The sequence below is a fragment of the Hemicordylus capensis genome, chromosome 1, assembly GCF_027244095.1.
Source record: "Hemicordylus capensis ecotype Gifberg chromosome 1, rHemCap1.1.pri, whole genome shotgun sequence".
In the NCBI taxonomy this organism is placed as follows: Eukaryota; Metazoa; Chordata; class Lepidosauria; order Squamata; family Cordylidae; genus Hemicordylus; species Hemicordylus capensis.
This window is the reverse complement of record NC_069657.1, coordinates 377,990,358-378,016,154: the sequence shown is the minus strand read 5'-3', so window position 1 is coordinate 378,016,154 and position 25,797 is coordinate 377,990,358. Positions and strand designations below refer to the sequence as shown.

General features: G+C 42.8%; 2 protein-coding genes across 3 annotated transcripts in view; one reads left to right on the top strand and one right to left on the bottom strand.

The window, feature by feature from the left end:
• Nucleotides 1-410: 410 nt before the first annotated feature.
• TAF5L (TATA-box binding protein associated factor 5 like) lies at nucleotides 411-25,648 on the bottom strand. Of its 2 annotated transcripts, none has more exons than XM_053298348.1 (5): nucleotides 25,201-25,648; nucleotides 17,715-17,859; nucleotides 13,669-13,773; nucleotides 8,098-8,822; nucleotides 411-2,600 (listed from the first exon to the last, which is right to left on the bottom strand). In XM_053298348.1, exons 2-5 carry the CDS (start codon nucleotides 17,854-17,856, stop codon nucleotides 1,806-1,808), a joined length of 1,767 nt encoding a protein of 588 aa, XP_053154323.1. In that variant the 5' UTR covers nucleotides 17,857-17,859; nucleotides 25,201-25,648; the 3' UTR covers nucleotides 411-1,805. The 2 variants fall into 2 exon arrangements, with proteins under 2 accessions (XP_053154323.1, XP_053154331.1); XM_053298356.1 differs by lacking the exon at nucleotides 25,201-25,648 and adding an exon at nucleotides 25,010-25,028.
• URB2 (URB2 ribosome biogenesis homolog) overlaps nucleotides 25,231-25,797 on the top strand; it is a 30,476-nt gene continuing 29,909 nt past the window's right edge. Inside the window, exon 1 of the mRNA XM_053298336.1 lies at nucleotides 25,231-25,797. The gene's annotated coding sequence lies outside the window, so the exon portion shown is untranslated.

Here is a 25,797-nt window from a genome sequence, read left to right as displayed (position 1 = left end):
AGCCAGATGACAGAGTGAAAGCAACTCTTCCAACATGTACCTTCAGAATAGATTGTTTCCCTGGTTCAAGCTGAGCGAATAGCTGGCCCTGCTAACTGAGCAAAGAGGCACCTTTAAAGTAGTGATTCTCTTGTATTTAACAGGGGGAGAGCAACTGGCCTATCCAACCCCAGCACAGCATCAGTGGTTGTTGCTGTGTTTCTTTTAGGTTGTGAACCTCCTGGCATCAGGGAAGCAACTTTTTTTTTAATATTCTTTTTTCCTTTGACTTTTGTTGAAACGTGGTATATAAAGATTTGTAGTCATAGTCAATCCAATACAGATATAAGCCACCAGGCAAAAATCACTTTTAGCTTCCTACAGAAGGCAAAGCCTGCCCAATTCTACACAGAAATGCTGCCAAACCTCTCTCTTTAAACTAAATGCTTTAATAGAAAAAACCAAAAATACAAAATCTCTTTCCTGAAAGCAGAAATATCTCATCTTCTCTTTGAATGACAAAATTAGAGCGTTTGCTTTTCCCACCCCCAGATTCTGCATGCTTGCACTCTTGTATGAAGACTTCATGAAACAACTCATATTTCAGTATTTAGTGGAAAATATCAAAAATGGCAAAACTGCATCTTCTCACAATTAATAATTTAGTAACACTATTTTCCCATCTTGTGGACATCTTTGTCAATATTCATTTGCAGAAAATAGTTTTGGTGAGCTGAAGTGTGCCCCTTTCTATTAAGAGGCCAAACGTGCCGCTAGCTCTTTTCAGCAGGCACAATACTTATCATCCTATCAATCGCCTACTATTTTGTGACTTCACCACAGTGCAACCAGGTTTGGAAAAATCCCAGATTTCTGATCTAGAAGAACCCCAAGTGTTATAGCCTGTATAAGGAATCCGACAACAAAATAGGTTTTTCTTTCCAATATGATGGCAAATAATCTGGTCCCACAGAAAATTCAGTGGAGAAATTGCGCTACACAGTTGATACAGACACACATACACAAACAAACCTCACATAGCAGAAAGTAGGAGGTACCCATTAATGCAAGATATTTAAGTGCAAATGCCAAGTTGATATTTTAGCCGTTTGGACCAGGTTTTGGGCTATCCCTATAGCAGAATGTTCTGGGTTGCTGGCTTTCCCCCATTGCTTCCTGCCTTTGCACTTAGCATACAACTACACTGAAGTTCTCCTATTGCCTCCTTTTCTTATCTTTTTGCAACCATGCAAGACATTTTCAAGTACAGATGGCCCTCGTTATCAGTGGTTTCAACAGCCACAGTTTCACATAACTGTGTACGGGTCTTAGAGACCTGGCTTCTTTATCCACGGTATAAAAATAGGCTAAAATTCACCTTCCGGTGTCATTTCTGGCCATTTTACAGTGCAAAGCCATTTTGTGGCTCTTAAAAAAAAATCCTACGATTTCTTGTGAAAATTGGAGGAATGGGGTTTTTTTTTGGTGGGCATTGCTGGAGACCTGGAGAGTAAGGTAGAATGCTTTATTTTTCTTATTTATGATCTCCCTCTCCATTTTTAGCCCTTTTGTGTGTGTAGGAACCTAACCCCTAGATTCCCATTGGAGTAAGGTTTCATTATTCGCGGTTTCCTTATTTGCACCTATAGGCGAGAATGGAACCCCCGCGAATAACGAGGACCACCTGTACAGTATTTCCATCATTCTGGACATGTCCATCAGGGGAAAGACAAAAAAAATGTTCACAGTCAATTATATATAATTTCAGTTTATAATAGACTCTGGTTTTCAATAACCCCACCCTCCCCCCATTTATGATAAAAAAGTTAATGTTCCTGATTCTCTTGTGCAATTCCAGTCACTAGGAGAAGGTTGCAGGCCATGAACTGTACACTCAGTACATTATTTATCTGTCCAGTATATACACCAACTAGCTCACTGGAAGAGCCATCTACGGGGGCATTGCAGTAAGTGTTTCGAATATCCCAAACCCGAACAGAATTGTCCATAGATGCAGAAGCAATCAAACTGCTGTCCGGACTAAAGGTAAGGCTGGTGATATTATCAGTGTGTCCTCTCAGTTCCTTGTAAAGCGTGCCAGAAGCCAAGTCCCACAGCTTAAGCCGCTGATCTTCACCTGCTGAAGCCAAATACTTACCATTTGGAGAAAATGCAAGTGACAACACTGGGCCACGGTGACCCGTGAACAGACGCACTGTGTTTCCTTGCTGGGTACTCCACAGTCGCACTGTTTTGTCTGCAGATCCTGTAGCCAAGTAATTAGAATTGGGATGAAACTTAATGCAGTCCACGTCTGCCAAATGACCTGCATAGATCCGCAGTGGGTACGTCCGATCAAATGACCAGAGCCTTGCTGTGCGGTCATGGGAACCACTTGCAAAATACAAGCTGCAAGGACTGATGTCCAGATCCCACACAGGATAGGCATGCCCTTGGTACAACACTGTGTTTGTGAAACATCCAAGGTCCCAGTATCTGATGGAGGTGTCTTCTGAACATGACAAGAGCCCTGAACTGTCCGACAGAAACCTTGTGCTATATACTGGCCCACAGTGGCCTCTTAGTATCTTCATTTCTGTACCCACGTTATCATCTTCATCCTGGATGGAGCAATAAAGACAGTTTGTTAATTTGTTTAATGCACATGCCAGAGAAAGGTTTGCGGTCTACATTCAAGAAAGTTATTGGGAAATCTTTCTTGGATAGAGAACTCTGTGTAGTCACAGAAATGTGACATTACTGTACATGCAATATAAGACTGTCTGTGGAATTCTTACCTATTGTATATTTTCGCTACCATATTTATTTAGTACATTTGTAAACAGCCCTATACAAAAAATGTTCCTGGGCAGTTCACAATATAAAAACCATTAAAACATTAACACGATTAAAACAATTTAACATGCAATAAACACTCTAAAAACTAAAGCTTTAAACCTATAAACTAAAAGCCTGACTAAACAACTATGTTTTCAGGTCCTTCTTTAAAACATCCAGCAAAGGGGAAACTAATTTCATTAGGAAGCACATTTCAGAGTCCCAAGGCAAGTCTAGAAAAGGTTTCACCACCAACCAAGCCAGTGGCAACCGCACCTCCCTAGATGATCTTAACAGGTGGCGAGGTTGATGAAGAAGGCATTCTCTTAAATCAGGCCTGCAGAACATAAGTCCCGGGAGCCGGATTCAGCTGGCAGGGACTATTTTGCTGGCCCCCAGGTATCCTGCAGCAACACAGGAGCTGGAAACTGCCTTATAGCACCATCCTGTGCATGCTTTCTCAGAAATATGCTCCCTGGTGTGCCCAGTGAGGCTTATTCCCATGTAAGCATGCCTAGCATTGCAGCCTGAAAGCAACAACAATGTAGGGAGAGGAGAGGACTCGGCATTTGTTTGAGGCTGGCATGCACTCTAGGAGGCCCACTGATTGAGCAGGGACAGGACCTATTCTCTGGCCACTATCCTTGGTTAAAACTATGGGTCCATTGACTGGGGGAATAGATCCACAAGTAACTAATAATATCTTTAATTTTAATGTAATAATGCGCTAACAATTTGACCTCGGCCACCAGGGCATTTGAGTTGTGAAGCTCTGTCTTAAATGGTTCAGAGAATTAAACAATAAATAGTTCAGACTCCAAGATATAAGCATCAATATTTCAGGGATTCCCCCACTCCACTGCAGCCCCCAAAGCCATATCTTTCACCATTCTCAAGGAATCCCCTGACCCCAAAGAGCCATGTCCTGAGGGCTAAGGAGGTTGGGCATGTCCCTGGAATAAACTTTGTTCTACTTATGCAATTTTGGCTCCAACACATCTTTCTTCACTTCCAAACACATTGCTTCACTTTCCTAAAAGTGCTTTATGGAAGTGAAAATCAGAAGGTGTGTGCTTATGCACTAAGTGCATTTACAACCACATCATAATTCCCTGTAATATTCCCATGTTTATATGAAGAGGTTGTGTGTTCTTTTGAAAGCAGCTTTTCTACTTCCATTGTGCAGTGAATCTCAGTCCTCTCTCTGTTCAATAGCATCTTTAATTCTCAAATCACAAAGCAAAAGAAGCCCAACACAAGTCAGTAGAAATTCAGGCACTCAGTGAACTTTGGGGGAACGTAGCACTTCAAAGTGATTATCAAGCCAAGTGTCTCACTTCTGGAAGGGCAGACTAAGCTCAGAAGCCGCGGGTGGGGAGTGGGGAGCCTCCTTTTCAAGAGCAGTGCAGCTATCAGAACAGAAAGCAAACAGTCATGTGTTACCCATCCCTTACATTTTATTATTCAGCTTATCAAAGTCTCCAAGAGCAAACTAAGACTTCTCCTGGACTTACAGATGTCTCGTTTTTAATAAAGCACATACTTGCTTGTCTTATACAGTATTATACATCTGGCTGGGTTTAATATTCTGAGGAACAGTCTTCACACTGAACTCTTTAAAACACTTTCCATCAACTTTCTTCAGAAGTATTAAAAGTTTACAGGGCTTCATAAACAAAGCTATGTCCTAGCATGCAGACCACATGTCCAAGTTATGGATCAGAGGAGGACAACTTTTTGAGCATGAAAGGCTGCTACCATTCCTGTCTTCCTTTTGTGGGCAGCTTCAGTAAAGTTGTAAGTGCTCTCTCACATGGCATCCTCTCTAGTACAAATGTGGTTGCTTTTAATGCACACTTGAAGAAGAGTTGGAAGGAGGTCAAGACATTTCTAAAATTGGTCAGTAGACAAGGACAAACCAATACTGGTGGATTTTTTGTTGGAATATAGATAAGATCTATGCATTAGTTTGGAGAAAAAAGAATCAGGGTACAGTTTTTTTTCCTTATTTCTGTGGTTAAGGAAAACCTCAAGGCCAACAAATATTTATAATAATCTGATACAACAAAGGGAGTGCAAGATCCAGAATAGCAATGTCAGCCAAAGCAATTTCACTAGCATGATATAGTTTAAGGATGCAGAACAGAATGCAGTATGATATAGTTTAAGGATGCAGAACAGAAGAAAGTAACTTCTGTTCCAGACTAGTTTTGCCCTAGTGGAAGACATTGCACTACCGCTAACATGGAACATAGGAAGCTGCCGTATACCGAGTCAGACCATTGGTCTATCTAGCTCAGTATTGTCTTCACAGACTGGCAGCAGCTTCTCCAAGGTGGTAGGCAGGAATCTCCCTCAGCCCTATCCTGAAGAAGCCAGGGAGGGAACTTGAAACCTTCTGCTCTTCCCAGAGCGGCTCCATCCCCTGAGGGGAATATCTTACTGTGCTCTAGCTAATTGTTTCACAACCTCCTATATGTCCCCGAAAAGATTTTCCACTAGCAGGGGTACAACATCGCAGAACAGCACAAACCACTTTGTAGTTTTCCTCGCATTATATAATTAGTCTGGATCCTTCCCTAAGTACTTGGGATAATATTAAGAAGTTACTTCTAATTTCTCCCCAAGAATCACCACCATACAATGTCATTCCTAAATGAGAGAAAGTTACAAAGAATTTTATCTGCAGGTGCTCCTTATGGACGGAAAAGATTTATAAATTTTATAAAGAATGGCTGCTTGAGCTATGAGGGGATACGTGCTTTAAAAGTGGGCGAGGGGGGCACTAGACTTCCCTTAAGTCAAGACAAGCATTTTGTATGAAGAAATGAGTACAAAAGAACCTCAGTATTCGCAGGGGTTCTGTTCTCTGCAATTACCGCTGATAAAAACACCGCAAATACTGAATCAGGTCTATGGGATTGTGGAGGTTAGGATCCTGGAGGTCTCCTCCAAAAAATAAATAAAATAAAATAAAAAAAGACAACTGTAAAAATGGTCCTAGTAACACACATGGTGGGGGGAGGGGGGTGGCCTACCACACTCTGCGGGTCCCTAGCGATCCAGCAATACACCCCACCCCCAAGAGTCTCCATTCCACCATTTTTTGGTGAAAAATCAAGTTTGTTTTTCTATTTAAATGACCACAAAATGGCTCCTGAGCTCAAAATTGCTGCCAGAAGTGATCTCCAAGGTAATCTCTGGCCACCCCCAATCCGCAGTTCTGTGGATTAGGCCCTCCCCTGTTTCCCTCCCACGTATACTGAGGTCAGGTGTCAATTACCCAAATGCGGATCTGCAAAACTGCAGATGCTGGATCTGCGAGTAACAAGGTCCTCCTGTACAGACACTTAACATGATACGAAGACATTATTTAATACTGTGACTCAATCAGAGGTTTATTTTCCCATTATAATGGTATTTTGGTAGAGATAAGCTGTTCAATTTAACAGAAATTTAGATTAAAGTGGGAATGATCTGAACTGTAATATTGTTATGTGGAATCATCATACTAATATTTACCCAGTAAGTTTAATATCCTACTGCAGATTCAGGCAAATCCTTGCAAACTGATGCATAGATGGTGCAAGATAGTGGTTAAGCGAAGAACAATGTATCTTATACAAAACGAAAATTGTTAAGTAAAGCCATTTATTCTAGTTAAGTCTGTGACTGAGACTTTCTTGGGAAATTGCCTGTTTAATAACCGTGCTTAGAAGTCCCATAAGGGGAATAGGGGTTCCCCACATAACACAGGGACATGGAAGCTTTGCATTAGATACAGTCTGCAATGAAGACTTATATAGCCAGGCATCCACAAATCCATTTGCCAGTGGCGAGTGCTCCCAGCTCTCCAGAAAGAACACCCATCACTACACAGATCTCCTCACCAGAAGTCTCATTCCTACCTTCTCATTTTTGAGAAGGTAAGAAACAGCAGGAATCCTTTCTGGGCAGTAGGAGAGAACTCCCATTGTTTCTTACTATCTCCATACCCCAATGCAAATCTGTCGCAGAGTCTCTCTTTCTTTTTACCCTTTTTGCTGTGCTTCCAAGGATAGTAGCAGATTAAACAATGCTGATTGTACTCCTGGAGATTTGGCTTCTGCTGGCTGCCATCTTTTTACTCTATGAGACAGGAAATGGCTCTGCATCATGTTGTAAAGTCATTTCCAGCCTCATTTGAGAATAAAAAAAGATGGTAACTGGTAAGAGCTAGCTGCCAGGAACAGTACCAGTCCTTCATACACTGTTTGTTTCACAGCTGCCTGCAGAGGAGTGGCAAAGAGAAGGAAACAAGTACTGACATGGACAGACACGTTGTGTAACATTTAATTTGTCTTGTAGCAGTTGCGCAAGAGCTGTCTTGTACAAGACTTGCACAAGACTTGCACCAACACAGTAGCATGATGGATGACCATGAACCATTCTGCACAATGTCAGCCAGTTTCACTAACAAAGTTACCCCCCCCCCAAATGCAGTGAGTAAGTTTTCTTGGAAAACTACATTTGAGGGGCTTAACTGAAGGGCTACTACAGTCTGAATCACCCCATTCCACTTTTGAAGTTGGAATTTATTAATGGAAACCCACAAGAAGCACGAATCTGCCACACTCTATCAACATACGACGGAGGCATGTATGGGCACCCGTAATGCTCACCTGAACGCTCACCCAACCAGAGCTGTTGCTATCTATCACCTTACTACTGCCCAAAAGCTGCCTGGGTCCAGGCTATTTAAGAGAGCACCTCCTTTGCCACGAACCCTCTCGTCTTTTACAATCTTCTGGAGAGGTTTGGTTACGGCTGCCACCAGTTCATCTGGTGGCAACTCAGGACCGGGCTTTCTCTGAGGCTGCCCCAGGGCTTTGGAATAAGCTTCCTGCTGAAATAAGAGCAACTCCTTCTCGGTTTGTTTTCAGCAAGACCCTCAAGACTCTCTTGTTCTCACAAGCTTTCAATTAGAATTAATTTTAATAATTTGTTTTATATTGTTTGTTGCATTTTATGTATTCTCATCTGTGATTTTTAATATTAAAATTTCTACACCGCCTAGAGATATATGTATCAGGAGGTATAAAAATATGATAAACAAATAAAAATAGAAATAAAATAAGCTACAACTGGGAGGCGGACAAAACACACTGGTGATGCAATTTGCATGGATGGAGAGGCTCACTATGACAAGCTCTGAGAAGCCCTTAAGTGAACTATTCCAATATGGACACAAGGCACTCCACCCACACTCCCAAATATATAAAGGCGACAAGATATTCTGACCTCCTCATCCAACATATCACAAGCCAGGCGGATTCGGGACACATCTACCAGATGAGGTTCAGATTTCAGCTTCTTGGACCGCAAGCTCCACAGCTTTACAGACGAATTGTCAAAGCCAGCAGCCAGCAGCTTGCTATCTGGCGAGATCTCTGCTGTGTTCAGCAACTGCTCAGTGTTATAGAATGCATAGAAGCAGATAGTGGTGAGCGAGGGAGGCCCATCTTTGACTCTTTTAATGCTATCCTGCAGTATGTCCAAGGCTGCCTCATTCTGCAGGATGGAAGCAGGCATATCAGTGGGCTCCAGGCCATTGCTTTCACTTCGTGAAGAGCCACCACTAGCATACAATTGGTAGTCCATCCTCTTGGCTGGTTGCACATCTAAGTGAATGTGCAAGGAGAGGACTTTGCAAAGAGCATTGTTGTTGTCACTTTGGAGGTAGCGAAGGAGGAAGTTGTAGCTGTCTTCTTGGAGGCGGATGACGTACTTGTTGTCCAGAAATGCCCGGAGCTTGAAGTTTGACAGGATGTCTTGAATTGTTAGGGTGGTTTGCAACTGCTCAATGATATCCTTCTGGCTGGCATTCTGCAAGAACATACCATGGAAGCGACTATAGAAACTGTCCACTGTGCTCTTTAGGCCATTTTGGACCATGTTAAGATGGAGGTAGACAAAGAGGGGATACAGAAGAGGCATCACTTCATGGCTGTGCTGAGAATCTGAATCTAGAAATCAAACAAAAGAAGAATCACTTTATTCCACTTGGTTCTTGCACGGATTACAATGAAAGATTCACCATTTGCAAGAGCTGCTGCAATTAGCCTTTATTTGTGCTATTAAAATGCACATCACACGATATTCGATGCAACTTTCAGCTCACAAGAAACAATCCTAAAACAAGAGCCTTCAGATCTGCTCCTAGTCACAGTTTACTTTTAGTTATGTATCTTCCCTATCCAAGATTATTTCTAGAATGCAGTTAACACAGTTTAGGATGTGAAATCCCCCACTTTATCACTTGCATTTAAGGGCATGCTGTAGACTTGGGAGTGGAGGAAAATGAAGCCACCAGCACAGTTTGTTTTGAACCTGTACTACAACATGCTGTGCTTCACAGTTTTATCTCTGTTTTTGCTCGCTTGTTTTCTGTCTCTCTGCCAAAGTAAATCCCAATGGTAATTCCAAGAACAGTGTGTAATGAGTTCCTGATTAGGATACACTGTTCTCTGTAGACATCTGCATAAGCACCCTACCACATTCTATCTTTCCTGGGACCATTTTCTTTCACTATTCAGTATGCTGCATGTGCTGTCAGGTCCAACATGCCCGTTTGCTAGGACACAGAGACAAATCTGTAAAGGATGCGTTTAAGATATGAAAAACCTATTCTGCCCTCTAACCTGCATTTATCTTCATGGAACCTCTTCACTTTCTCACCTTCATTTTAATGATTTTTTTCCAACTAAGTATATAGAGCATTCCAGTCACAAAATTATGTGACAGGTAGTGAAAGGTAGTGGATCTACCAAGTAAGTATTACCAAATGAATGAACAAATACATAATTTGCTGTACATATGCCATGAGTACAAAGTAAGAATATAGTGTCAAAAAGCATGAATATCTCTGACACTTCCTATCCCAACGTATCTCACCAAAAATAATTTTGACTAGAAGGTGATCTCGGGCAATCCTGCATATTGTTGAAATAACTACATAGGAAGTTGACTTATACCAAGTCAGACCATTGGACTGTCTAGCTCAGCACTGTCTACACAGATTGGCAGCAGCGTCTCCAAGGTTATAAGCAGAAGTCTCTCCCAGCCCTATCTGGAGATTCCAGGGAGGGAACTTGGATCCTTCTGCATGCAAGCGCTCTTCTCAGAGTGGCTCCATCCCGTAAAGGGAATATCTTACAGTGCTCAAATGCAGTCTCCCATTCAAATGCAAACCAGGGCAAAACCTGTTTAGCAAAGGGGACAATTCATGCTTGCTACCAACTAATGAAGGCACTACTTGTATTTAAGAACTTATCTTGTATGGTTATTCTCTTAGCTATTCTTAATTGTTGTGCAAGTCATTCCTGATAATGCAATTGCTCATATTCTAGTGTACCATACATTGCTACCCTATGTTACTCAACCCCCAATGCAGAGTTATTTCCATTCTAACTGCTGCCAGTAGTATTATTCTTAAATCTTCATGGAGGAGGTCAGAATCTAAATGGTCTGAAACTGACATGATTGCTAATTGAGGGTCTGGAGAGAGTTTGTTTCGTAATGGTTGCCATACATCCTCCAAGTATTTTGCTACCACTGAGCATTCCCTCCACAAATGAAAGAAGGATCCCTTCAACTCACATCCTCTCCTACACATAGGGCTGATGGATTTATGTTGTGTAACTTCTGAGGGGAGAAATACCACCTCAAAGCTGTTTTAAGTGTATTTTCTCTTAATTGGGATGACAGATCTACATGGTAGCAGACCACATTTTACGCCAGGGCTCTGGTGACGTTTCTTGTTTTAAATTGGGTCTCCATTTTTATTCCATCTCCTGTCCCTAATGCTTTTAATATAAGAAAATGATAACTTTTGGAGAGGCACAAAGGCTAAAGGCTGATCTTTATCTACAAGCATTTCAAAGGCCTTGTGGCTTGTTCTCAGATGGTAGGTTTAGAACTGAAGTATGTGATCTGGAATAACTGGAACAATTGTACTGGAAGGTCCCCTAACCTGTCCTTTATTTCCTGTCTTGATAATGCTTTCCCTTGATTGTAAATGTCTTTTGTTCTAGTCAACTGATATTTAGACCATTTCTTAAAGCTGCCAGTTTTCCCAGGGTCTACAAATTATGGATGGAAAGTGAATGGTAGTAGTGGGAAAATATTTGGTACAAGTCTGTTTGCCCACTGTTTCCATATATGTGCCAAGTTTTTCAAAAAATGGTTATGTATTGGGATCATCTGTTTTCTTCTGTCTGATAGAAGCAATACTTCCTCCCGGCCTTCCCCCATTAAACCTAACCTCTAACCCTAACCTCTATGCTCAAGTATCTTTTGGTTGCATCTCTCAACAAATGGATTGCCTGGGCCAGTTGGAATGCCTGGTACTATAGGCTTATATTGGGAATTACCAGTCCTCCCCATGAGGTTTGTCTATACAATAATGCTTTGGTTAACCTTGGTCTTCCACGGTTATGGATGAAAATATTGATTTTCCTTTGCAGCAGGCCTATCATTTTTCTGGGATTTCTATTGGCAATTGATAGAACAGAAAATTAAGCTCAGGCGAAAACATCATTTTGATCGAGATTATTCTTCCCATACATGACAGTGAACATTTTTTTCACAGCCTAAGTTCCTGTATTAGCTTTGACCAAAGTGGACTAAAATTTAAACTGTAGAATTCTGAAAGTTTTGAATGAATGTGAACTACCAGATGTTTTATAGAGCTTTGAGTTGCTGGTTTACCTAACAGAATTTACACTTGTGTAGGCACTCTGACAGATTAGAGTTTGGAGGGTCTGATTGTGTGTAATTAATTTGGAGCCCTGCTACCTCACCACATTTTCCCACCATTTGTTTTAGTTTTGGTGAGTCTGATTGCGGATCAGATAGGAATAAGATGTCACCTACAAACAAGCCTATCTTATGCAAGACACCTATCTCCCTTAACTGCAACATTGGTGTGTAGTTTTTGCTGCTAAGGGCTCTGGCACTAAAATGAATAGCAATGGGGACAAAGGGAATCCCCGTTTTGTGCCTCATCATAAAAGGCAATGGTTTAGAATCCAACTGAGTAACATGCACCATAGCTTTCAAGGGTTGACACAATTGTTTTACATGCAAGACTATCCCCCCCCACACCACCGCTCCAATATATTCTAGTTAGCAAACAGGAGGAAATTCCAGTTCTGGCGATCAAATACTTTATAGGCATCTAATGAAACAACTGAAATCAGAATTTTGTAGAGCTGAACATGATATACCACATTAAGGACACTTTTCACATCATCTGACAATAGATCCCACTTGAGCATGGTGTACATATTTAGGAATCACTAAGCCCAACCGGTTTGCCAATATTGATGTGAGAAGTTTCATGTCCTGCATTTTCTTTCCTTCTTGGGGAAGTGTTGGAAAGCTTTGGGATTTTTTGCCTGTTACATATGTATCCTTCCTTCAGTCCTGCCAATTGTTGCAAAGCCTGCAGCGCTCTCACCACCGCCCCACAACCCTGCTCCAAATCCAGTTCTAACCCACTGTTAGGAGGACCATGCAGGACTAACAATTGCTCCTGACCATTTTTTATTATTTCAATTTCTATACCACCCTTCCAAAAATGGCTCAGTGCGGTTTACACAGAGAAATAATAAATAAACAGATGGCTCCCTGTCCCCAAAGGGCTCACATTCTAAAACGAAACATAAGATAAACACCAGCAACAGTCACTGGAGGTAGTGTGCTGGAGGTGGATAGGGCCAGTTACTCTCCCCCTGCTAAATAAAGGGAATCACCACGGTAAAAGGTGCCTCTTTGCCCAGTTAGCAGGGGTGATTTCGTAGGTAAAGAGGCATCCAGGATAATCTGTGGTGCCCTTTACAACCTACAGAGAAGTAGTTTAGCCAAATCATCATGAGTCTTTTCTTCAGGCTTATAAGTGCTAGGCTGGGAAGTGCAGTGCTGCTCTTTACCAGGCCTAAAAATGCACCAGATATCTAGTGGAGACGTGGCAGGGACATAAGGAGGGGCCATTAGTAGCTTTCCAGGCTAGGATTGGCCTGGAAAGTCCAAGAATCAGACAACTTGTCCAAGACGTAGGATAAGTGTCATCCTGGATATGAAATATTTAGGAATTTGAGTGGGAAGATAGCTTTAATGAATCTCGCCCCATTTTCCTGTTGCTTCTCTCCAGGCACTGTAGCTACATGGTATAAATGCTTGAAAGCCCCATCTGCTTACCCTTTCACTGGCACCAGGACCGCTGACTGGCTAGGTTGGCTCTCAACATATGGCTCAGTAAACCCCTTCCCCACTTTCTGGATCATCTCTTTTAGAGTTAGGGCGGGTGGTAGTAGGCCTCTAGATTTAGCTATGAAGAACATGGCCTCCTTTTTGAGCACTCTTTCCAATCCCAGTCAAAAATGCAGGGTTTTAAAATTTGCATCCCACCTTTTGATGGTTGTATCCAGGAATTTTCTCTGACGGATGTGGCAACCCTAACCTATGCCCTCCTCTGAACTTATCCTCATGAGTGGTGACAGAAGGTCAGTTTGTGCTTATGCTGTGCACTGAACTTCACCTTAACGGATCTGGTGTTTTGCTTCATTACTCCATTCTTATTTTTGCAGTGGAGAATAAAATATCACCAGAGTGAAGATTAACAGTTAGCAAAAATGCCAACTCTGTAGCTTCAGGAACTGATGTCACAAAAGTCATTTGGAAAGGATAGGTGAGTAGCAGGCTCCCCCTCCCTGAGCCTAACCTCTTTATGGGCCCAGTGTCCACAGCTGCAGCACATACATTATGTTTTTGACTTGACAAACACATACTTCCTATGAAGTTGCTACCTACCTGTAAGAAAGTTGCGTAAACGCCCAAACTGTACTTCATATTGTTGTGGTTCTGCTAGGCAGGGTGCAGCAGAGACAATGTTGGCACAACCCGACTCAGATTGAACTGAGGGAATAAATGAGGGTTAAGCAAATTAGTTTCCAAAGGGCACTGAAAAGCTTTGTATAACACACTACCATTCTCTTACTGAATGATGCAAGGTGAATTCACACATGCAACCAATTAAATGTGCTGCTACAAAGCAAGGACAGTCACCAACAAGCCACAGACTCTGTCTCACCCAGTATCACTATCATCTCAAACACAATTTTCAAATAAGGCTGTTCACATGTTCAGTGGAGAGTCACTGTCCCAATACAAATATTTGATAAGATCCAGCAGTGAATCCTTCTCACAGTTGTGAATGTCTCCCTCACGCAGGTATCATGATTACTGATGATTCTTCAGCAAGGCTATTAAGACAGTCCAGCACCACCCATGACTCTACTTACTTTGGGAGATACACAGCCAATTAAGTTATGGCAGGCTGGAATGCTGTTTGATCATACTATTAGAGCCATCAGCATTCTAGGAAACTCAGAGGGGATTCTGAAGTGAGCTTTTGAGGCAAAGTTACTCAATTTACTCAAAGTTACTCAGTTACTCAAAGTTACTCAAAGTTACTCTGGCTACCACGGAGAAAACTTAAGTCATATTAGGAGTACAGTATACAAACTAATTTGCTATAAGCAGATTGTATTACATATTGAATTCAATCCTTGAGCAATTTAAGTCAAACAGAATGTTGCCATTAACACAAATACATCCAAAATGTTGTGCGGGCTCACATAAATTTATTATACAAATAAAGTCATACTCAAGACTAAAGAGCATGGTTACATTTTCCTTCATGAGTTAGAAGAGAGGAATGTGAGGTTTATTTCCCCTTTGGAGGCATTTATTAATTGGCTAGAAATAAAATAATTGTCTATTTGCACAGATTTATAAATTTTATGTACTATTTCTAAGCTTTTAATGTTCTTGTTTCCAATTTTTTAGCTGACATTATGGTGTTCTGCCTCTATTTCCTCCATCCTTCTAGTCTATCCAGCTCCTCATATTTAAATTAACATTTATTTTCCATCCTACGTATTCAACAAAGTCTGATCCAAAGACCTGCAAAATGAGTACTTTGGATAAGATATACTGTACTGCGCTATCCTGCTGGTCCCAGGTGCTCACCATGGAACATGTTATGGGTAAAGCCATTCAGCATTAAGGTTTTAGCAGTAGCTTACTTAAAACCATTCTTCCAGCACACATTGCTCCATTGCTCTTTCACCCCTTACAGCAAAAATACTTTAAATTTTAGTTTATTAGAGGCCTATAAACAAAGCTATCAGTTTTGTGCATTGAACAGGAAATGATAGTCTCCATTTCATCCACTGGTGGTTGATTTGATTAAGTGCCATCAAGTCGGTGTCGACTCTTAGCAACCACATAGATAGATTCTCTCCAGGATGATCTGTCTTCAGCATGGCCTTGAAGGTCTTTCAGTGGTGCATTCATTGCAGTTGTAATCGAGTCCATCCACCTTGCTGCTGGTCGTCTTCTCTTTCCTTCAACTTTTCCCAGCATTATGGACTTCTCAAGCGAGCTGGGTTTTGGTATAACGTGTCCGAGCTTTGATAGTTTGAGCCTGGTCATTTGTGCCTCGAGTGAAAGTTTTGTTCTATGATCCAGTTGTTTGTTTTTCTGGCTGTTCATGGTATCTTCAAAAGTCTTCCCCAGCACCTAAGTTCAAAAGCATCAATGCTTTTTCTATCTTGCTTCTTCAAAGTCCAGCTTTCGCATCCATAGAGTGTCACAGGAAAAACCATCATCCCAACTATTCTAATCTTTGTAGGTATAGGCACGTCACAGCATCTAAATATCCTTTCCAAGTCCTTCATTGCAACTCTACCAAGTGCTAGTCTGCAGTGTATTTCTTGACTGCTGGATCCTTTACTGTTGATGGACGATCCTAAAAGGCAGAAGCTATCCACCACTTCAATGTTTTCATTATAACTTCTGAGGCTGGTTGCTGTACCTGTTGTCATTACTTCAGTCTTCTTTACATTTAGTTGTAGTCATATATTTTCACTGTGCTCCTTGACTTTAACTACTAGAGCCTGCAGATCATCCGCATTCTCAGCTATCAGAATGGTGTCATCAACGCAGCACAAGTTACTGATGTTTCTTCTCCAACTTTAAAACCACACTCATCTTCTTCCAATCCAACTTCTCTCAGTATATGTTCAGCATATAAACTGAATAAAGAGGGAGAAAGTATACAGCCTTGTCTTACTCCTTTGCCGATCTGGATCAGTCTGTTTCACCATGTTCCATCTGGACTGTGGCTTTCTGTCCTGTGTATAGGTTTCTCATGAGAACAATGAGATGTTCTAATCCACAACTTGACATGGTTGATGCAATTGAAGGCTTTTCTGTAGTCCATACAGCACATATTGACTTATTTCTTGTATTCGTTGGCTTTCTCAATTATCCAGCGTGCATCAGCAATAATGTCTCTTGTTCCTCGGCCTTTTCTGAAACCAGCTTGGACATCCGGCATTTCCTTTTCCACGTAGGGCTCTAATCTGCATTGGATGATCCTGAGCATTATTTTGCTAGTATGTGAAATTAAGGATATTGTGCAATGGTTTGCACAGTCTGTTAAGTCTCCTTTCTTTGTATGGGTATGCAGACTGACCTCTTCCAATCTGTTGGCCACTGTGGTGTTCTCCAAATTTACTGGCATAATTTGGTTAGAGCCTTGACTGGTGGTACTAAATCCTAATTGTTGGGAAAAACCAAACACAGTGGGCAGGTTCAAACTGTCCTTGGATGGCACTCAATTAGTTGCCCAGCAAACTCATTTTTTTGTTCTAGAGAAACACATGCAATTAGTGTCCCAAATGCACATGCCTAAGCTCCATAAGATACACTGTCAGATGCTCCAACATGCTTCTCCTGCATTCAAAAAATATAGCAATGCATAGCAAAAAAAAAAAAAGTATGAGAAGATGCTTCTATAAGTTTGTCTTAACGGATGTTTTACTTTGTTTTTATTCTGTTGTAAACCGCCCAGAGACATAAGTTTTGGGCGGTATATAAAAATGTTTTAATAAAATAAATAAATAAGTTTGGCATCTGGTAACCCTGCCCCCAAGAATACCTAAGCTTCAAACGCACACTCATAACACTAGCATTAAACACTTTGAAATGTCATATCACACGAAGCTGTTTTCCTTATACTGTGGTGTTGACTTTATAAATGTTTCCAAGTTAAGAATTATTAGTTCTTTGGATCCAGATTTATTAGACTTAAGCTCATAAATATTGTTACATATGCTCTGCAGACTTCCTTATATTAAGTCTTCCTTATATCACTCTTATATTAAGACTGTCTCCTATGCCTGAATTGGAATATCACTGCTCATAGTTTTAGTTAATTTAACTTCTAACAGTCTATATGTTTTGCTTAATTTGATTAATAAGCTATCATTGGAAGAAAATAATGGGTGGACCATATCCTTTGAACAGAAAAAATATTTATCTATTGCTTAATGTGAAACATTGGCAACAAATTGTCACAGGAATACACTGCATTTATGGTAAAGCTGATCCCACTATTTAGTGATCAAATTGATCCCGCTATTTAGTTATAACATATTGTGTGGCTTTTGTGGTGGACATGGCCTAGAGCAGGTCTCAATCATTTAGTTCATCTCAATGAACATGCAGTTCTCTTTAGAATCCCCAAATTTAATAATTTAACCATATAATTCTCAGCCGAGTCATTTCAGAGCATTTTGCCTTTTTCAGACTTCATAGAGTTTTTGTACAATTCTCAAAACTCAAAAACTTGCTGTTCCTATATATCAGGGTCCCCAGATGTTGTTGGGCTACAACTCCCATCATCTCCAATCTCTATGATTGACAACGGATGCTGCAATCAAACAACATCTGGGGATCCAAGATTGGGAACCCATGCTTTAAAACTATGAGGAAGTCTTACTAATTACCTGTTAGATTAGCTGCCATTTCTTCTGCAGTCTGACACAGGCGCAGCCCTTGTTTCAGAGGACCTTCTGAGTCTACGTACTGCCTGCGTTTGAGGTAGCAGGAAACTGCCATCTGAATCTGTTCTGTGCGTACACGTTTCATGACCTCCAAAAGAAAAGCAAGCAGGTTTGCATCACAAAGAAATGGCAAAATTACAGAGAGGTTATGCAACAATGTCTTAATACATGGTTATTGGATTAGAAGTTGGCATGGAAACTGAATCAACATTCCTATTTTTCACTCCAAAGGCTGATATAGTACAAGATGCATCACTTACCTATTCACTATGCTGGTTAAGATGTCACGTGGAACCTTGGTTAGACATAGGGCTTACTAGATCTATACCTAAAGTTTCAAGTGAGTTATAGATCTCTGGTTATTTGAAGGAAGTAGATTAGAATAAGCCAAGATTGGTGGGGTCAGAAGACACAGCTAATCTTGGCTTAAGTTAACCTAGATAGCAACCAGACACTTGCATGGGGGTGGAAAGGAGAAGCATGCATTCCCAAGATTCAGGGATGTGGCCCAGCTCTAACTGAGGTTCCATGTGACAGGTGAACCAGCCTAATGAAATACCTGCATATCACAGGAAGTGATTGTAGATCTCAAAAGCATTATGAAGTAGGAGTCTGAGGCAAATGAGATTGATGACCATGAAATGCTTTTAGGATTGCAAGTAACTGAACGAAACATTGACCCCATGTTGTTGCAGGTGTCAGAGACAATTTGACAGTCATCACTGGCTCTACATGTTTTCCTTACCTTTGCTACTCTGTACAGTATTTTTTTAAAAAACAAATTACTTCAATTATATGCCCACTGGAAGGGAACACATCATCTAGTGCTTAGCATACTGGAGTATTAAAGATACTCCAGTTATTATATAATAGGGGTGTGCAAGGTCCAGAGTCCCCCCAGTCCGGCACGGGGTGGACTGTTACTTTAAGCGGGGGGGTAGTACTTACCCCCCCGGCCACTCTTCCCCCTCCGGCGCTGGTCCGTTTAAACATCTTCTTGGGGCGGCAGAGTTCCTCCCTGCCACCCCTGCCCACGTCGTTGTTCCTTAAGGCTAAAAGAGATGAGAGCTAGCGGCATGCAAGCGCCCTGCGCGTGCTTGTTTTTGATGCTGGCGCGCGCGCGCCACATACGTCACGTGATATATGTGGTGCGCGCCAGCGTCAAAGACGAGCGCGCGCAGGGCGCATGCATGCTGCTAGCTCTCATCTCTTTTAGCCTTAAGGAACAACGACGGGGGCAGGGGCAGCAGGGAGGAACTCTGCCGCCCCAAGAAGATGTTTAAACGGACCAGCGCCGGAGGGGGAAGAGCAGCGGGGGGGGGGGGAGTACCACCACCACCCTGCTTAAAGTAACTTGCCCCCGCCCATCCGAACCGCCGGACTGCCAAACCGGTCCGGAGGTCTGTAACGTGTGCCCGGACCGAACCATGCACACTACTATTATATAAATGACTATTTATTTATTCGCTCATTCATTCATTCAATTTATACACTGCCCTTCCTAAAGTGGCTCAGGGCAGCTTACAGTGAAATAAAAAACACATAACAAAACAATTAAAATAAGAAAACATTTACACCATATTAAATCTCATTAAAATTCAAAATTCAAACTAGTTATCATTAAAAGCCAGGTCTTTAAGTCTCTCCTGAAGGTCCTGAAGAAAGATAATCCTCTTGTATCCACAGGGAGCGCATTCTACAAACTAGGGGCAACAACTGAGAAGGTCCAATCCCAGGTCGCCACCAGATGAACCAGTGGCACCCAAAGACGGACTCCTCCTGATGATCCAAATGAGCAATGGGAATCTTGTAGAGAAAGGCGCTCTCTCAGGTAACCTGGACCTAAGACATTCAGGGCTTTAAAGGTAATAGCCTTGTACCTTGCCCAAAAATAACTGGCAGCCAGTGCAACTGTTTAAGAACAGGCATAATGTGGTCTCTTCAGGATGCCACAGAGACCAATCTGACCAGTTTTGGACTAACTAAAGTTTCCAAACTATGTAGAAGCAGCCCTACATAGAGCTGCATTGCAGAAGTTTAGCCTGGACGTTACCAGCTGGTGTGCCACTGTTTTCAGGTCATTATCCTCAAGGAATGGGTGGAGTTGTCAAATCAATCATAGCTGGTAAAAGCACTCCTAACCACAGCCTCAACCTGAGGCACCAGGGTGAGACTCAGGTCCAAGAGCACTCCATTGCTACGAACCTGTTCTTTCTGGGGGAGTGTAGCCTCGTCCAGAACAGGAGGTTCTATCCCGTCTTGCAGATTACGAGCACCTCTGTCTTACCTGGATTCAGCTTGTTTATTATCCCTCATCCAGCCCATTACTGCCTGTAAGCAGGCACTTAAGGGGCTAATGCCATTTCCTGATAATGACAACAAGGAAAAACAAATTTGGGTGTTGTCAGCATACTGATAACACCCAACACCAAATCCCCTAATGACCTCACCCAGCAGTTTCATGTAGATGTTAAAAAGGATCAGTAACAGAATGTAGCCCTGAGCAACTCCATAGAGTAGCTCCTGTTTTGAAGAGCAACTGTCACCAAACACCACCATCTGAAATCTACCTGAGACACAGGAGTGGGACCACTGTAAGACAGTGCCTCATATTCTCAAATCCCTCAGGCAATCCAGGAGGATACCGTGGTCAAGGGTACTGAAAGCCATTGAGAGATCCAAAAGAACCAGCAGAGTCACACTCCCTCTGTCAATTCCCTGGTGTAGGTGATCTGTCAGGCTAACCAAGGCTGTCTCAATCCCATAGCCCACTGTGATGAGATGGAGGTTACGCCAGGTTTTCCTGAGAACTACCTGCAGTAGAAAGGAGAGGTCTATCAATGGCTACTAGTCAGAGGGCTGTGGGCCACCTCCAGCCTCAAACACAGGATGCCTCGGAATACCAGTTGCAGAGGAGTGACAGCAGGAGAGAGGGCATGCCCTCAACTCCTGCCTGTGGCTTCCGGAAGCGTCTGGTGGGCCACTGTGCGAAACAGGATGCTGGACTAGATGGGCCTTGGGCCTGATCCAGCAGGGCTGTTCTTATTGCTCTGATCCTAATCTAGGAGCATGCCGCTTCTTTGAGGTAGACTGCCACCACCAGTTGAAGATGGATCTAAAGCCACTGACCAGGCTTAGACACGACTTCAACAACCTAGAACTGTCTGGCTTGGGACTTACAGGCACTGTACAGCCAGAGTCCACACAACCTAGCTCTCTAGACAACAATATATTATTCTGAAAACAACTCCAGTAGCGAATGACCTTCTGAGGCACATGGGGAAGAGTTTTGCAAGTAACCCTCCAGAACCCTTTAAATCAGACTGAAACCACTTCTAAGTATATGACATTGATGAGGTTTTCCCTAGAAACTGGAGGTTCCTCCTCTTTAATGGGTCTGAACTTACATGTCTAAAGGTAGGTCTGGTTTGAGCTGGTTACTTATTGTGAAAAGGGCTTTACGCCTGTAGCTTGATTCAGGTGGTAGACCATACCACTCCAAGCAGCTGGTCCATGTTCTCAGGAGTCAAACTGGAAATGATCCAATCTAACCTTGCATAAAGGATTGCTGGGACATCTCCATAATCCGCCCTGCAGAACTACTGGAGTCCAGACCAGCCAGAATGTGAGATATTTATCTGCAGAGAACTCACTGAATGCATCACAGTGAGACACTGTTTCTGAAAAAAGATTTGAAACAGGAGGGGCTTGAGTTAAACCTCTAATAATCCAGAACAGCTCTGCTGGATGAGAATTTGCAGATGCAATATGTGCCAAATAAAACTGCTTCCTTGCTGCATGTATTGCAATAGCATATGCCTTCAAATGGGCTCTATGCTGTGTCTTATCAAATTCAAGATGAGTCCTCCTCCATTTGCGATCCAGACTGTCACTTCAGCTCCTGTAACTCTTCAATATACCATGAAGCTGACTTTGAAGCGGATCGGAGAGGACACTTAGGAGCAATCATCTACTGCCCTGGTAAGTTTCCTGTTCCAGGTATCCACCAGGGCATCGACAGAATCACCGGCAGAACCAACTTCAAAACCCTCCAAGGCCCTTTGGAAACTACTGGATCTAGCAGCCTTCTTGGACAAACCATTCTAAAAGGTTCACCACTCCTGTAGAGGTCAGACATGACTGTGAGACCAACCTTAACCAGGGAGTGGTTAATCCATAATAATGGGGAAACTACAGGAGACGCCATTCATGGAACATCCCCCTGATCCAAGTAAAGGTCCAAATCAAGCATGTGACCAGCAACATGCATAGATCCAAGGACTAATTGGGATAGGTCCATAGTTATCATGGCCGCTATCAACTCTTGAGCAGCACCATACAAGCCAGTCCCAAAGAGGACACTGAAATCACCCAGCACCAAAAGCTTGGACTCCCCCCACACCAACTCAGTGACTAGCTCCATCAGCTAGTTAGGGAGTCTGTTAGGCAGTGGGATAGATGGTATACTAACAGAATCCCCAATCTATCCCAAGTCCCCAACCTAAGGTACAAACACTCAGTATAAGTCAATTCTCTCACAGGGATCCTGGTAAGAGAGATATTATTCTTATGGACCACAGCCACTCCTGCATCCCTGCTCAGAAACAGAGTACCTTGGGTGAAGATGTTGAGCCCACACAGGACTATTAACCTCCACTAACCAGATCTGAGTTATACAAGTCGTGCCAGCTCTTTCATACACGATGATTTCGATCTTATTTTGAATTGGCCTGGCATTACAAAGGAGAGCATGGTTAAGTTCAGTGGGGAGTTGGTGGGGACTACTCCCCGAGGCTGAGAGCTGACCGTGCAGCTGGAAGGGGAAACACTAATTAAATCCCTGGATTCCCTTCCCTTTTAAAGGCATGCCAGCCTGCCAATGCCCAATCCTCTATTCCCCAGAACTACTGAAAATAGCTGGCCCAATCTCATTGAATGGGCCACCTGCTCCATCCTTAACAAGATTGCCCAGACACATCCCTGTGAGCAGCCTGGCACAAGTCACTAAAACAAAACACTAAAACTGGAGAATCTTGAGCATAACTTCCCCTCAGACCTCAGTCCTACACCTAAGGTCGGGAACCAAAGGTCCCCTTTGGTGACCATCTGCAGGTGTGCGCCTACCAGTGGCTGCACTCTGGCTTGCTCCAGTTCTTTTAAGCCAAACTCCCCAGACCCCACCTCTCATGTGGACTCTGGAGCCTGGCTGATGGAACTAGCCCTCAGAGCTGCAGCTTGTCAGGCCAATCAGACAGTGACTCAGCTGGCAGAAGGAATTCCAGCAGCTGCTCTTCTCTGCTGGTCAAGGCCAAAGGGTGGAGGCAAGGATGGCTCGGTAAATTTCCCGGCTCAGGCTAAGGAGATTCAGGCGGGGAAAGAGTCCAATAGCTCTACTCAGCATTATTTATACCATTTTCTCAGACTTTCTCAGTCTGAAATGTGAAAAGTCAAGAGTTAGTTTCCATTTTCTTCACGTTTTTCTCTTTAGGTTTCACAGTTTGCTGGCAGTGTCAACTTGCTTAAAAGTTTCTATTTCCAGATCATTATCCTGTTGCTATAACCTAAAGGTTGATGTAACAGGTGTCATTCCTGTAGATATAAGTTTAAGACATGGAAGAATTTTCTAATTTCCTCCATAGTCATGGAACTGAAATGCACAACACAAAACCTGAGAGAAAGTTAAGCTATATGGAATGCCAGAAAAGTGCTTGAGGTGCTGTGAAACAAAAGCACCCTGAGTGTAACAAGAACTGTTGGAGATGGATTTGTTCACCCAGAGTGGCTTATTTCCTACATATATATCCTGACTCCCCTCCAGGGAGTTTAAGGCAACTTACACAGAGTTATTATCAGACAGTCTCTCATGCAGCCACACAAGAACCAAAGCTTAGTTAATTTTACTAAGATCGCTGCATGATGCGCCCTGGATCATGCCCCTGGCACTGGTTCTGGGGGCACAGAAAGGCTTAGTGTTAGAACCAGTAAGGCTCTGTGGGAGCAGATCTGATTTCAATCTCTAGCCTACAAAAAATACGTCTGAACAAGTTTGAAGTCTCACTGAGCTAATTTTCAACTTCAAATTTCCCCCAATTAAAACTAGCATTTGCACAGTTCTAATCACCATTTTTGTATTTTGTTCAATTTGAAGAGAGAGAGAGAAATTACTACTTTGCTAGTTACATCTACTATCTCCTGAAAAACATAGTTTTTCATATAGTTTAACATATATGTTAATAGTTTTAACCTCGTTTTAAAACATTGTTTAAAAATTTTGAACTGTTGTAATGTTTTAACTGTTTTGCTATCATTTATTTTAACTAATGTTTTAATTTTTCTGTTGTCATTTGTTTTGTTTTGTTGTAAACCGCCCAGAGACATAAGTTTTGGGCTGTATAAAAATATGTTAAATAAAAAATAGATGAATCTATGGCTACAGCAACACCCTAGAGATGGTTAATTCCACATGACAGGCAAAGGCAAGAGACGTCTGCACCCTTCTTAGATTTTAGGCTCAATCTGCAACAACTACGGAAATGTAATCTGTTACCTGCAAACTGAGTGAAAGAATTGAAAGCTTTGTGTTTCACATGATCTGAATCCAACATGTAATTTGGGAAGAACAAAAGTTCCCTCTTCAAAGATTTATGTGCATGCAATCACACTACTTTCACTAATAATTACCAGAGACATGCTATCAATGATAATCAAGAGGAACTAGTTATGAATCTTCTTCTCCCTTACAGAGATAGAGAAACCAGCAGTACTTGATTGTACCATCAAAACTATGTCCCTAACACAAGTGATAAAACATTTGCTTATGCACCATGATGCTACTAATAACTGCTGCACCATATATTTATTTTGACTGCAAACTCTTTGGGATCAGGCCACATTTTGTTTAAAATGTATGTTATTCTGTATACTAGAAAGTATATTGATGACATAATACAACACAAGCAAATCCAAACAAGTAAACCCAACCCAAAAACAAACAAACCCAGAACACATTTCACTTTTTTTAAAAAAGAACGAATCTAATCAGAGGCTTTTAAAGGGAAAAAAATTATAAAGCAAAGCCCACAGCTCGGCTTGCTCCAAACAGTGCAAAAGGCGCCGGTCCTTTTGCATGCTATCCCCACAGCGCATTTGCAAAAGAGATTTTTGAAAAGCATGGGGAAAGGGAGGACAGGAAGCTGAAGAGGAAGGATGCACTGGGACTGAAGTCCAGCTCTTCCTACCGGCAGCTCTGCGTTGAATGGATGGACAGAAGCGGCAGCTGCAGGGGAGAAGAGGACTGCCCGCCTCCACCCAGGGAGGGCCCGAGGGCGCTTCCGCGCGCCACACTTGGCTCGGCTCTGCTCATCCCGCCGGGGAAGAGGAGCAGCCGCATGCCAAACAGAAGGGAAAGGGGGGGGGGAGGAGCACTCACTGGAACATCGCAGGCGGGGAGAGAGAGAGACGCGATGTTTGACTCGCAGTCGCCGTGCAGGCACGAGACGGAATTCCTGGGCTCGCTCGCGCCGTCAGTCACTGCGCCCAGTGGCGCGAGACGCCACTATTGCTACTGCGGACCCCGGCGCGCGCGCGCAGTCCGTGCAGGTTCTTCGCGTTGCAGCGTCTTCTGCTAACAAGTCTGGCTTGGATGTCCCGGGCTGCGCGTGCTGCTGGTGGTAGGGATGAGGATGGTCGTGTTACTGCTATTGCTGCTGCTCCTGCCGCCGCGGCTCGAAGCAGCCGCTCCATGACTGACGGACTGACACAGAGGGGGAAGGAGAGTGGCTGCGCAGGCGCAGCCTTCTACCCAATGGGAAGGCTTGCCTTATCGGCGTTCGGCTAGGAATGCCTGCGAATCTGCTCGGCTTGCTCAGCTCGCTTGTTCCAGTTAAGGTTACGGAGAAGAGAGAACGAAGATGAGCCGGAAGAAGGAGCACGTGCGCGAAGTGACCGGGAAGGGGGCGGGGCCAGAGCGTAGAGGCGAAGCACCGTGAAAGAAGGGAAGAGGCGCCCTCGCTACTGCTGCAACTGC

Bases quoted from the DNA above. Each gene is read 5' to 3' on its own strand.
- TAF5L (XM_053298348.1), bottom strand. From the start codon at position 17,856: ATGAAACGTGTACGCACAGAACAGATTCAGATGGCAGTTTCCTGCTAC. The intron at 13,774-17,714 runs GTAATTAGTAAG...TTATTCCCTCAG, and splicing joins AATGGCAGCTAATCTAACAG to TTCAATCTGAGTCGGGTTGT. The intron at 8,823-13,668 runs GTAGGTAGCAAC...TTTGATTTCTAG, and splicing joins TTTACGCAACTTTCTTACAG to ATTCAGATTCTCAGCACAGC.